The following is a 12,523-nucleotide window of genomic DNA, read 5'->3' on the forward strand; positions in this document are numbered from 1 at the left end:
ACCACCTATCCCTTCCCCATACCCACACCCCCTACAACTACCCCCTACCCTATCCCTTACAACCTACCCCCTTCCCCTAACCCTACCTCCTACCCCTTCCCCATACCTGCACCCCCTACCACTACCCCTACCCTATCCCTTACAACCTACCCACTTCCCCTAACCGTACCTCCTACCCCTTCCCCATACCCGCACCCCCTACCACTACCCCCTACCCTACCCCTTACCACAACCCCTACCTTTACCCCCTTCCACTACCCCCTTTCTCCTACCCCCTTCCCCTCCCCCTCCTTCCCCTAGGTTAGGGGTAGGAAGGGGAAAGGGAAGGGGGAGGGGAAGGGGAGGAGGAGAAGGGGAGGGGAAGGGGGAGGGTTAGGGGAGGGGAAGGGGGAGGGGAAGGGGAGGGGGTAAGGGGAAGGGAAGGGGAGAGGGGAAGGGGGTGGTGAAGGGTGGAGGGCTGGGGTTAGGGCATAGGTGTGAGGGAAGGGGAAGGTGAGCGGGAGGGGTAGAGAAGAAGAGGGGAAGTGGGTGAAGGGACATGGAAAAGGCAGGGAATGGGGTTGGCAGGGCCAGAGGGAGAAGAAGAGGAGGGATTCAGGCCATCATGATGTGTCCGTCCTCTGTTCAGCTGGGATGCGAGGTTCTTCTGGACTCGTGTCTTGTCTCTGAGATCGCTCCTTCTCCTGGGAAGAGAAATATGGGTGATAGAGATATTGTCTCTGAGGCCTGATCACAATGACTTTGGAGGGTCCCAAACCTTCCCCCATCATCCCCCCTACCCCTGAACACTAGAGCCTTTCCCCTTCCTCTGCTTAACCTGAGGAAGTGTGTTTTGGCGAAACCCACGATCTCTCTCTGCAGAGCTCAGAGCAACGGGTCTCCATCAGGCAACACCCTGGTTCTCCACGATATGGCAGCAAGATGCTAGACAATCATGGATGGATCAGTCGAGACCGTTCAGCTGATCCATCTGAACCTACCCCACAACAATGTTACCCTCCCCTCCCTCACACCAATACCCTCCATTTTTCTTTAATTCCTGTCCATATTAAAATCCTTTTCATGCCTTTTTTGGACTAGCCTCCGCTACTACCCCGGCAATGCATTCCAGCCACCCACTACATTCTGTGTGAATAAAATGTACCCCTCACGTCTTGACTAAATTTCCCTCAGCTCACCTTATTTAGACGTCCTCTGGTATTCTCGCCCCAGGAATGCACACAATATTCCAAGTGTGGTCTGACGAGAATTTTATACATCTGCAACGTTACCTCTCGGTTCTTGAACTCAATCCCATGACTCCTGAAGGCCAGCACACAATATACCATCTTAAACTCCCTCTCAATTTGCACAGCAACCTTGAGTGATTTATGGAGCAGGATCTAAATATTTCTCTGTCCTGCACACTGGTCACAATCCTGCCATTAACCAAGTGCTCTGCCCACACATTCTTGTAATCCGCATTCAATGAAGATATTGGTCTATATGAAGCTACTTTTAATGGGTCTCCAACCTTCTTTGGAATAACTGTTATTTGTGCCCTTGAAAATGACTCTGGAAATAAACCTGTACCAGTTGCTTATTTAAGTACATCTGATTTACAGGATTGAACTCCATCTGTCACTTCTCTGAAAACTAGATGACCTATGACAACCTTCTACACTGTCTACAACATCTCTACCTCTGTGTCATCCCCTGACGTACCCACCCTTCCACTCCCATCATCATTCATAAAAATCACAAAGAGCAGGGGTCCCAGAGCAGATCCCTTTGGAGAGCCACTAGTCATTGTTCCATCTACTACTACCCTCTGTTTACTGCAGACAAGCGAATTCTGAATCCACACAGCCAAGGCTCCATGGATCCCACGCCTCCGGACATTCTGAATGAGGCCTCCGTGGGGACCTTGTCAAGAACCTTACTAAAATCCTCGTGCAGCACATACAGACCTTGACCTTCATCTATTTCCTTTGACACCTCCTCGAAAAACTCAATTTGACTCGTGAAGCAGGACCTGCTCCTCACAAAACTTTCCATGAGTTTGCCCAGCATGTTTGGGCATTGCCCTCGGCCCCAGTATCTGCAGACTTTCTGGCCAGTCCCTCCCTTACCCCTTCCCAGAGCTTCCGCATCCGTTACAACATCAAGCATTGCTGCCGAGTACAGGCCCTTTGGCTCATAAAGGCTGTCCTGACCTTTGGAAATGTTCTCCACAAACTTTACCTGTACCACACCCATAGGAACATTGGAAGTGGGAATAGGAGTAGGACAAAAATGGCATATCGAGCCTGCTCCGCCATTCAATACGATCATGGCTGATCTAATTTATGACCTAACTCGACCTACCCTGCCTTCTCGCCATATCCCCAAATTCCTCTATCATATAAAAATTCTGTTCCCTTACATCCACATGCTCGTCTCAGAGACTTTTATATGTACCTATTCTACCAACCACTACCACTTTCTCCGGTGATGCATTCAAAGCTCTCACAACTCTCTGCATAGAAAAAATCTCGCCTCACCTGACACTTTAGGAAAGGTTTCTGGCTGTTAATTCCATCTAAGACCCCACAATCTTATTTAGAATAAGTTATTAAGCTGTGGAAGGGGCAAGTTGGGAGAGGGAGGAGGGGAGGGAGCTGGTGGGGGAGAGGTGAGAGCTGGTGGGGAGGGGACAAGGCCGTGTTGGGGAGAGGGATCAGGACCGCGTTGAGGTGGTGAACGGGCAGACACGGGTGGATCTACCTGCCGAAATAAAGGAGCAATAAGAAGGCCATCTCGGGATCTACCAGCATCTTCTGGGGCTTGATGTCTCAATGGCAAACCCCCTGAGGATGGATGTAGGCCAGGCTCTGCTACAGCTGGTACATGAACATCTGGCAACACAACGATATAACATGACCCACTCTGCCTCCACAATGGCCGGGTCTATATCCTGAGGATAAGGGGAGGTGGGCCCCTCCCTGCCAATCAACATCCATCCTCATCATCCTCCCCACCCCTCTCCCCTCACTACCCTTTATCTCCTCACCAATACCCATGGAGACCCTCATGCACCCTTCATCGATATCCAGTCCCCAGCGAGACTCAGCCAGTAAACTCCTTCATATCCTCCAACCCCACCATCCAAGCTTGCCCCAGTGGACAACTTGACCACCCAGACCCACAACCACCTTGATGTAGATCATGGGAATGGGCTGCTTGGCCTTGTTGAAGTGCTGGGCCATGCAGTGAACCGTCTCGGGAACATAGTCCAGACCCAGATTCAAATAAACCTCCTCTTTCTCTTGAACACAATACAAACCTGTCAGCTGGATTTACCCTCCAACACCCAGCGCCTCTCCCAACAGGAGTGCAAGCCCCTCCTGTTCTCTGTAGGCATGATGCCCCCAGTGCTTAACACAACATGGCATGAATCCAAGGGCTCAGCGAGCAGAGCGTCAACAGGCCGTAGTGGACCCGTCCGCTGCCCCATCATTCGGCTTCTGGTGAGACTGCACAAAATGTGCAGCTCTGACCGACCTCCCTCGTGAGACAAGGATTCACCGGGAGAGAAAAACCATTGACGTTTCGAGATGAGAAATGTCTGCAGCCGGGTGTTGGCTGGGGTCGAACATGTGGAGGCTGAGTTGTTGGGACGATTCAGAGCAGGCGTTGATTTGGAAGCGCACCAAAAGGTTCTGGGGAAGTGAGTTATGGGGGAAAATACATTCGTGAAATGAATTGGGGAAACAGACTGGAGGGGCTGAGTGGCCGAATTTGGCGACCTTGTCTTGTGGTCTTGGCTGCTGCTGTCTGGAGTTGAAATGGCAAGAGGTCATGAGTTAATGGGTGAGGAGCAGGGCAGCCAGCGTTAAGGAGTCGACACTGGTCAGAGGGGCAGGATGGAGGCAACAGAGGGGCTGCAGCGAGACAGATCGATTGAAGGAATGGGGAAGGTAGCAGCAAATGAAATGCATCGGAGTGGGGGTGGGGTGGGTGCAGGTGGATCTTACCTTGACTACAGAGGAGTAGAAGTTGAGAAGAGGGACGATGATGGTGTGATCCAACTTTCGCACGATCTGCAGTTTGCGGTTCTATGGCGAGAGAGGAACATCAGCAAGGCTGGGCGATGGGTCGGGGCCCTGAGGGGCGACTTGTCCAAGTTGAGGGGGGAGGCGGGGAGGAGATTCGTCAAGAGGTCAGAGGTGGGGAACTCCTAGGGAGGCCGAAGTGGGGGACTCATCGAGAGTTGGTGGGGGGGACATTTCGTGTCGCTGGAGCGGGGACTCGTCAGGGGGTTCAATTAAGTATCACTTCAGTTTTTATGATTGTTTTCCCAGCTTCTACTAAACAATTAATTTGCAGAAAATCTCTGATATTTGCCAGGTGTGTGTGTGTGTGTGTGTGTGTGTGTGTGTGTGTGTGTGTGTGTGTGTGTGTGTGTGTGTGTGTGTGTGTGTGTGTGTGTGTGTGTGTGGTGGGGAGGGTGGGTGGTTGTGTGTGGGGAGTGGGGGTGCTGTTGTGGGTTTGTGTGACTTTCTCTGTTTCCAAACCCCATGGCTGCTTTGGTCTCTGTCAGATGCTCCTCTTTCCACCCACCCTTTAAAAATGTGTTTGTGGTGTTTTTCAATTGGGTGTAATTGTGTGAAACGGGCTCATGTGTCGCAAGGGCCTGTGAACATGCTGTAGGCCTAAAGTTAAATATCATGATATTCCATTTCCCCACAACTGCTCCTCCCCCTCACCTTGAATCTCTTGTCCTGCAAGATCTTCTTGATGGCAATCAGCTCTCCGGAATCCACCAGCCTTGCCTGGTACACCACACCGAAAGATCCATTGTCGATGATTTTAACATCTGTGCAGGACACCACCTTGGGGACGTTGGGTCCATGACCCGGTGTGGCCACCTCTGTTGTGACCTTATTGCCATGTTCTCTAGGGCAGAAGCAGCAGCATTTACACACCCAGAGGGTACACAACAGGTCATTTATACCAACCCAGCCTTGCTGTCCAAGTTAGTCTCCACCCCTTCCTCTAACTCCCTTCCAAGGGTCACCAAAATGTCAGAATTGGTCCTCTGGTGGTTCTTTCCAGCCTCTCAGTAGAAATATTGCCACCCCAGTTCCCTCTTTGATCACTCTCCTCAGACTGAGGCCAGTTCCGCAGCCGTTCACTTTGTCTACAACCCTCCCTCCATGAGAGCACGTCCCGGGGAGATGAAGCACTCTGAACCCCACCACGGGTTTAGCAGAAGCCCTCCACATTCCCAGAAGCTCAGCAACACCATGATCTTCCATGATGCAAGCGAGACCTCGTCTCCTGAGGGAGAAGGTGATGCGGAGAGAGCCCCACGCTTCATCGCTCAACTCTGCTGTGTCCGCCGCAGCAGAAACACTTTCTAGCACCTTCATCCAGGTCCACTGGGGGAAAGAATCCTATCCAGGTTTGGCGGGTGTGGGGGTGTATGCAAGGGTGGAAGGGATCTTGTAACCCGGGGGGGTTGGGGGTGGGTGGAGGAGTGGTCCTGTCTCTCAGTGGACAGATCCCATTAAGGTGGAGGGGGAGCTCTGTCCCATTTCTGTTGAAAGGTCTACCTTCCATCCCCCTCGCAACTTCTCTTCTCCCTCAGACACCTCACACTCTCCTCTGCCCCGATTCCTCTACCACACTCTTATCCCCCACCCAACACCACCCCCATGGTTTCCCCAGTGCTTTCCATCCCCTCACACCCCATCCCCCCAGCTCAACCCTATGTCCCCTACCTCTGATCCAATCTCCCTTTACATTACCCTGTGGTGCAACCCCGTTCCTTCATTCTCCCCTCCAATCCTACAGACCCCATCCCTGTATCCCCTCACATGCCATTGTTCTCCCCTCCCCAGCCCCCTCCAGTGGCCTCATAAAGTGCCCTGCACTCAGGATGGGGAGAGGGGATTAAATGCAGCCTCCATTCTCTCCGCCCACACTGGTTGAAGGATGGTGCCAGAGGAGGCTCTGTCCCAGTAGGGGAGCCTGTAACAGGCTCTTTATCTCACCCATTGGTGCAGGGTGCTTCCAAACACAACCCAGTTGATCAGAGGGTCACTGGGATGAGACAGCGTCCTACTCCAACATGGGAGCCAGAATCCCCTTCCAGGAGAGGCATCTTTCTCGTGTTGCTGTGCCATGGCACGACTCAGCTATGGCTGCCCCATGCAGTGACATCATCACCCCCTCTGTGTCATCATCTCCCCCCTCTGTGACACCTCCCCTCTCTGTGACACCCCTAGTGTAACGGGCAGGGACATCCAACCATTTAAACCCTCCTCAATTTCCCCAAGCAAGGGGAGAATAATTCAGCTGGTCTAAATTACTCGTTGTTATCTATTCTAACTCCTAGATATTTGATCCCATTTTGCCACCACATTTGTTGACTATTTTCTTGACATTGGCTCTAATCCCCCTTCCTAAGTGACATGATTTTGCACATATCCCAAAAGAACTTATACCCAGAGATCTCCCCATAGTCCTCCAGGGTGGAGCACAACTTGGGCAATGAGTGTGTCGGGTCTGTCAGATATATCAGAACAACTTCTGCAAATAAATTGATTTCATGCTCTTCCTGGCCTGTTCTGAAACCTTTAATGCCTGAATCCTGGTGAATGGCCTCAGCTAATCACTCCATGGCCAGTACAAACTCACTCACTGGGGGTGTGGGGGGGGGGTGTCTGACCTTGATCGGCATGCCTGTTGGCTTCCTCTGTCCCTCTCATCTCGACATCAGTGGCTCAGGTTGGGAGAGTCTGTGCTGCCTCCTGCAGTGCACAGCAGCACTGCTGGACCACCTTTATCTCCTTATTTTCCTGGGCCCTCTGCAAATCTTTCCTTTCTATGATCTCACATTGGTTTCCCAGGAGAAACACTGGCAGCCAAAAGGCACCCTCTGATTCCCCTTAGATTTTGGGAACCCCGACTTCTTGAAGTGGGACCACACGTGGTGACCTATTTTCTCAAGATGTGGATCCAGGAGCTTGGACCAGTCTACCAATTTGCCGTGGTCCACCAGCATGCTTGCCAAGCTCCCCAACCCTGCACTCTCGTCAGTCCACCACCAGATCTTGTTCTCCCTGCCTGCACTAGATTTCCTGTCCCGATTCCAAAGCATCTCCACTGCAGCTGTGTTCAGTCGGAACTCAAAGGACCCTGCTCACTGCACCAATTATTATGTGTGTGAAACTGATTCGAGGGGTCCCAAGGGTGGAGAATTTGAACACAGTTGTCTTTTATTGACATGTAGTGAAGTCGCATGAGGAGTAAAAGACACACACAGACACAAACTCGCCGGATTAATCGATACACTTGCAACCACTCGTGGAGAGAAGACTTGACAATCAACTTGTCACATACGATACCTTGAACAGGTCATTCATTCACTCATTGATCTTGGATGCCTGTGGGTGGTAGGGGATATGCAGGTGGCCCCAAATACTTGGCATCACCACCCATTGCTGGTCGGACGTTACCCGATAGGGTATTCCACATATGGAGCACGCTTAAATGGTGCTTGATCGGCCCGCTGGCAAGATATCCGAGTATGTGCTGACCATCGTGAGAACATATCACTTTTTATTTTGGCAGGGGAGAGGCCTGATATGGTCAATTTATCAGACTTGGCCAGCTCCCGAACCCCAGCGAATGTGGCCCTTGGTTTTAATTGGTGACAAATAGGGCATTTTGCCATCACAGTTCTTGCAACATCATGAGACCCCCAGATCCTTTGTCCATCATAGTTCCCCCATATGCCCACATTTATGATGCACCAATGCTGCCAAGGCTCCGGGGTCACTCTGCTTGGGGAAAATAGTGGCAGAGCATATTTGAGCAGCTCAGTTCCAAGTGGCATCGCGTCAGCTTCAGCGGTTTTCCTGGAGGGGTGTCCATCCACGTGGTGGACCCTGACTATTCTTTTGTTGTTCCACCTCTCAGAAGATCTGCCAGTGCTGTTGTCCTCAGAGCAGGCAGCCATGGATCTGCCTCCCTGTCTCCTGCCGCCGACCCATCCACACTGACGTGCTGTTTGGCACAGCCCAGAAATCCTGTGGCACTAATCGGAAAGGAGGCTCCTGGGCCCGCCTGGTTGTCCCTTTTCGGATCAGTGCCACAGCTGCCAACTTGGACAGTTGGCTCTCCCCTCCACCTCACCCTCTTGTGTCAGTACTTTATCTGTGGTGGGCTGGAGCACTCCCACCTTACACCGCTGTTTTTCGCACCTCCATCAGCCGGAGCCGTCAGTAAACCAAGCTTTTTCCTGCTGTCCAGCATTGAGGATGTTGAACGGTTTGCCCCAGGCCATGGTGCCAAGCTCTTCTCGGGGTCATTCAGGTGGGAGGCTGTCACTTTCGGGCAGGACATGATCTGTTCTTGCAAGTGGCTCAGCCCTTCGGGCCCGGCCTCTCTGAAGTCTGCCATGTACTATTTCTTCGGTCCGCTGTGAGTGGCATCCGCAGATTTAACCCATCACATGTTGGGGAGGTGTGGCTGGAGTGTGACTGTCTCTACTGCCATCTGGTTCTCTGTGGTGAGCAGGCGAGCATCTGACACTCACATGGGGAGTCGCGGGAGGCAGCTTCCAGGAGGGAATTGAACCAGAAGCTGTGTGGGACTCGGCGACCTTGCCTCTTTTGCTCGAGGCTCCACTAGGCCATTGTCTTCATGGCAGAGACAAATAATTCAAAGGGTCTACCAGTTTTGAGGGGTTGGGGGGTGCTTGTGGTCAGTGGCAGTGGTGTTCAACAGCGTGTTTTGCCATTTAAGAAGCCATTTGTTGTTCAGGTCATCAATGAAGCGTAGAGTTTTTTTTTCTGGGCAACATTGTACAGTAGATGGAGGGGCAGGGTGAGATGGGGAATATGTTGGCACCAGTAACCCAAAAGACCCACAAAACTTTGTGCCTCAACTTGTTGGTGGGCACCGCAATGAGGATTTTGCTTTGAGCAACCATTGATATTTCTCTGCTGCCTGGATTCTCAGGAAAAGGACTGTTGGACTAGGACCCTGGACCTTTTCCAGGTGGTGCCTCCCTGGTGCCAGTGTCTGGGGTGTTGCTGCTGGTGTCCAAGACATCCTAAAGTGGGCCAGAGGTTGTGGTATATGGAGATACCAATGACATAGGGAGGAAGAGGGAAGAGTTCCTGAAAAGTGGGTCCAGGGCGTTTGGTGAGAGCTGAAAAGAAATAGAACAAAGGGAGTCATGTTGGGATGACTGTCTGGGCCATGCGACAGTGAGAGCAGGAACAGAATGAGGTGGAGGATGAAGGCGTGGCCTGAAGGTGTGGGTTAAAAGCCCCTTGAGGACATCCTTCTTGCCTTGCTCGGGAGGCTGATGTCGGAAGTCGATGAGCCTTGCTGCCATGTCCTGATGAGCAAGAACATCATGGAGGAGTAATGGATGTCATCAGCGGTGATCTCTTGGAGGTGGAACTGGTCCTTGGCCTGTTTAAACCCCACGTGTGGCTGCGACATCCAGAACGTTGACAGCTTCAACCAAACCATCTGAAGAGCCACCTGGACCGTGACTTCAAGTCCAACTGAAGGGTTGGGTCCTGCTGAGGTCACCACTGTAGCAGACACTTCTGTTGAGGAGAGAAGGGGGAGGGGGTAGGATATTGGGGATTGGGTGGGGGGTGGTTTCTTTATTCTTTCTTTTATAGATGCCACACATTAGATGAGCATTATCATTGTGTGAATTTGTTGTGGTTTTAAGTTTATAAATATTTTTTTAAAATGATCGGCAGGACCACGAGTGGCAGATAGGATCATGGGGACTCTCTCCCCCCAACCCACCCACCCCAAATATCAATGGGATAAACCGGGTTCATTGTCAAAGTTGTCGAGGATCCTTTCCACCTGCCCACAGCATTTGGCAGCTCTTGTCGTCGGGAAAGAAGTTGAGGAATATCGGAGCCAGTTGCACCAGGCCCAGAAACTGATTCTTCCTGCAAGCAGGGAGAATGGAGAATGATGGATGACCGGCTCAAACAAAGACTCCATGACTCTGCTATTGATTCAACAGAATTTATTTCTTTTTTGGGAGGGACTGCACATGTATCATTTGTCTCTCTGTGTATAGGTCCGGTTGTGTGTTTGCAGAGGTTTCCACCATGAACACAGTTTCCTCGGGTTCAATTTGAATGGGTACAGAGGAGCTTTCCTGGATTGGAGAATGTATCTCATGAAACAAAGTTGACTGAGTTTGGGCTTTTTCCTTTTTCACCCCAAAATTAACTTTATTCTAAAATTATTGACCAAGAGGACAACTGTTCCATGTCTTTCCTCATCCTCGTGTTGCATGCCTATATTCCTTTCACTGCACCTGTTCTCTGTTTTGCATCATTCTACCACTTTGACACCTCGTGGTTACTCCCTGCACTCTGTGGTTGAAGGGGTTCCCCTTAGTCTCTGCCCCTCAAGACCCGGAGGATTAGAGTCCTTCCCCACAGCTCCCTCATGTTGGCTGCGCCAAGCCTCAGTGCTTCTCTGGAATAGGCCGGTGGGCAGCGTTCCCTCATGCACATCTCCATGTGCTAAAAGACCAGCAGGTTAACGTCGAACAGCTATGCCCTTCGGACCTCGATGTTGTTCTGACCTATCAATTCCAAGCAAAATAAATACTAGACCCTTCCTCCTTCATAACCCTCCATTCTTGCAATGGAGGGAGTGCAGAGGTGATTCACCAGGCTGATACCTGGAATGGCAGGAATGACTTATGAGGAAAGATTGCGCAAATTGGAATTGTACTCGCTGGTGTTGAGATTGAGAGGGGATCTCATAGAGACATATAAAATTCTGGCAGGACTGGACAGAATGGATGCAGATGGGATGTTTCCGATGATAGGAAAATCCAGAACCCGGGGCCATGGTTTGAGGATAATAGGCAAACCATTTAGGACCGAGATGAGGAGGAATTTTTTTACCCAGAGGGTGGTGAATCTGTGGAATTCATTGCCATAGAGAGCAGTAGAGGCAGGTTCATTAAATATGTTTAAGAGGGAATTAGATATATTTCTTCAGTATAAGGGTATTAAAAGTTACAGAGAGAAAGCTGGGACGGGGTACTGAACTTTAAGATCAGCCATGATCTCGTTGAATGGCGGAGCAGGCTCGAAGGGTCGAATGACCTACTCCTGCTCCTATCTTCTATGTTTCCTTCATTCATGTGTCCAAGAAGCCTTTAAATGCTGCAAATATTTCATCCTTCATCACCACTCCTGGCAAGGCATTCCTGGCACCCACAACTCTGTGTAAAAACAAGTACCCCTGATATTGTCCCTAAACCTTCCTCCCTTTGCTTTGGGCTTCTAGTGTTTGCTTCTCTTATCTGGGTTTCAGGCAGACCAAAGGGCATCTTTCACTGAGATTCTGGTCTTCCAGCAGTTCTGGATGTCTGTCTCTGGATGCTCTGCTCAGGGGACCACCCCACAGTATCTCATCAAGTCCTAGTCTCTGTGTCAGCAGGAATTCCATGCTGACCACTGCCTGATGGCCCTGTGGTCAATAGTGTTTGTCTATGCAACCATTCCCATGAAGGTGATGGGGCAAAGTCCTGCTGACTAGGACATTGTGTGGCATCAGGGCCAGACCAATCTTTCGCAACACCTGAGCCAGGTAGAACCTCAGCACATAGCGGCTTTTGGTGCCCTTGCACTTTGTTTCCAAGCACAGCCATACACAATAGCCACGCTGGTTAGGGTTATGCCCCCATTGATTGACGACGTACATGGTCCTCCAGACTCTATCCATTTTGGACCCCCACATGAATAGGAAATGTGTTTTGGGAATTGACAGGGTGGAGGTGTGGGGATGGGCCACACCTGCCTCACGTGCAGCAGTACCAAGAGCTCCTTGCACCTGATGACCAGGTTCTACCGGATTGACAGAGTTGGGCATCTCTGTGGTTCTCCCTGTCTCCTGGAACTGGGGGTCTCCTTACTGCTCCCCATCTCCTTGAGTTGGTACTTTGTTCTCCACCATCACCACAAGAAAACCAAGACCCCTGGATGGAGGGCAGAGGCACAGAGAGATCAGTGAGAATACGGGTAGTTTCAACAGGGTGGGGTCCATCCTGATGCCTGATAACAGGAGGAAACCAACGGGGGAGGAGGATGCAGGGCATTCGATAGCAGGTGGGGCAGGGTGTAGACATGGCAGCTGACTGGAATTGTCAGGGGGATACTGAGACCTGGGAGAGGAGGGGAAGGAGGGTGCAGTTGTGTTCTGACGAGAGAGTACTGAGGGAGGGGCAACATGGGTAGAACCTCAAGGCAAGGGACCCCTGAATTTTTTGCAGGGATGTGCTCTGCAAATAGACTCACAGATATCCAGCAAAGAGCATCTTTGTTCCCCCTGCCATCAGGAAGGAGATATGGAGGAATAAAAGCAGAGAAGCCAGGGAGGGAAATAGCTCCTTCCCACAGGCCGTGAGATTGACAAGGCAACATGAGCTGGATGGGAGCTAAGAATGAAAAGATGGAGAGGAATATGGACAGATTACAACAGCACAGCC

At 51.1% G+C, this 12,523-nt stretch overlaps 1 protein-coding gene across 2 annotated transcripts; it reads right to left on the reverse strand.

Moving 5' to 3' along the window:
- Positions 1–240: 240 nt before the first annotated feature.
- Positions 241–6,168, reverse strand: LOC138745397 (glycogen synthase kinase-3 beta-like). 2 transcript variants are annotated; one of them, XM_069902394.1, is made up of 4 exons: positions 6,018–6,168; positions 4,728–4,915; positions 3,996–4,076; positions 241–683 (listed from the first exon to the last, which is right to left on the reverse strand). In XM_069902394.1, the coding sequence occupies exons 1-4, from the start codon at positions 6,019–6,021 to the stop codon at positions 603–605; spliced, it is 354 nt and encodes a 117-aa protein (XP_069758495.1). In that variant the 5' UTR covers positions 6,022–6,168; the 3' UTR covers positions 241–602. The 2 variants fall into 2 exon arrangements, 1 of the variants encoding a protein (XP_069758495.1); XR_011346238.1 differs by lacking the exons at positions 241–683; positions 3,996–4,076 and having other exon boundaries at positions 4,834–4,917.
- Between the last annotated feature and the right edge of the window lie 6,355 nt (positions 6,169–12,523).

The sequence above is a fragment of the Narcine bancroftii genome, chromosome 11 (genome assembly GCF_036971445.1).
Source record: "Narcine bancroftii isolate sNarBan1 chromosome 11, sNarBan1.hap1, whole genome shotgun sequence".
In the NCBI taxonomy this organism is placed as follows: Eukaryota; Metazoa; Chordata; class Chondrichthyes; order Torpediniformes; family Narcinidae; genus Narcine; species Narcine bancroftii.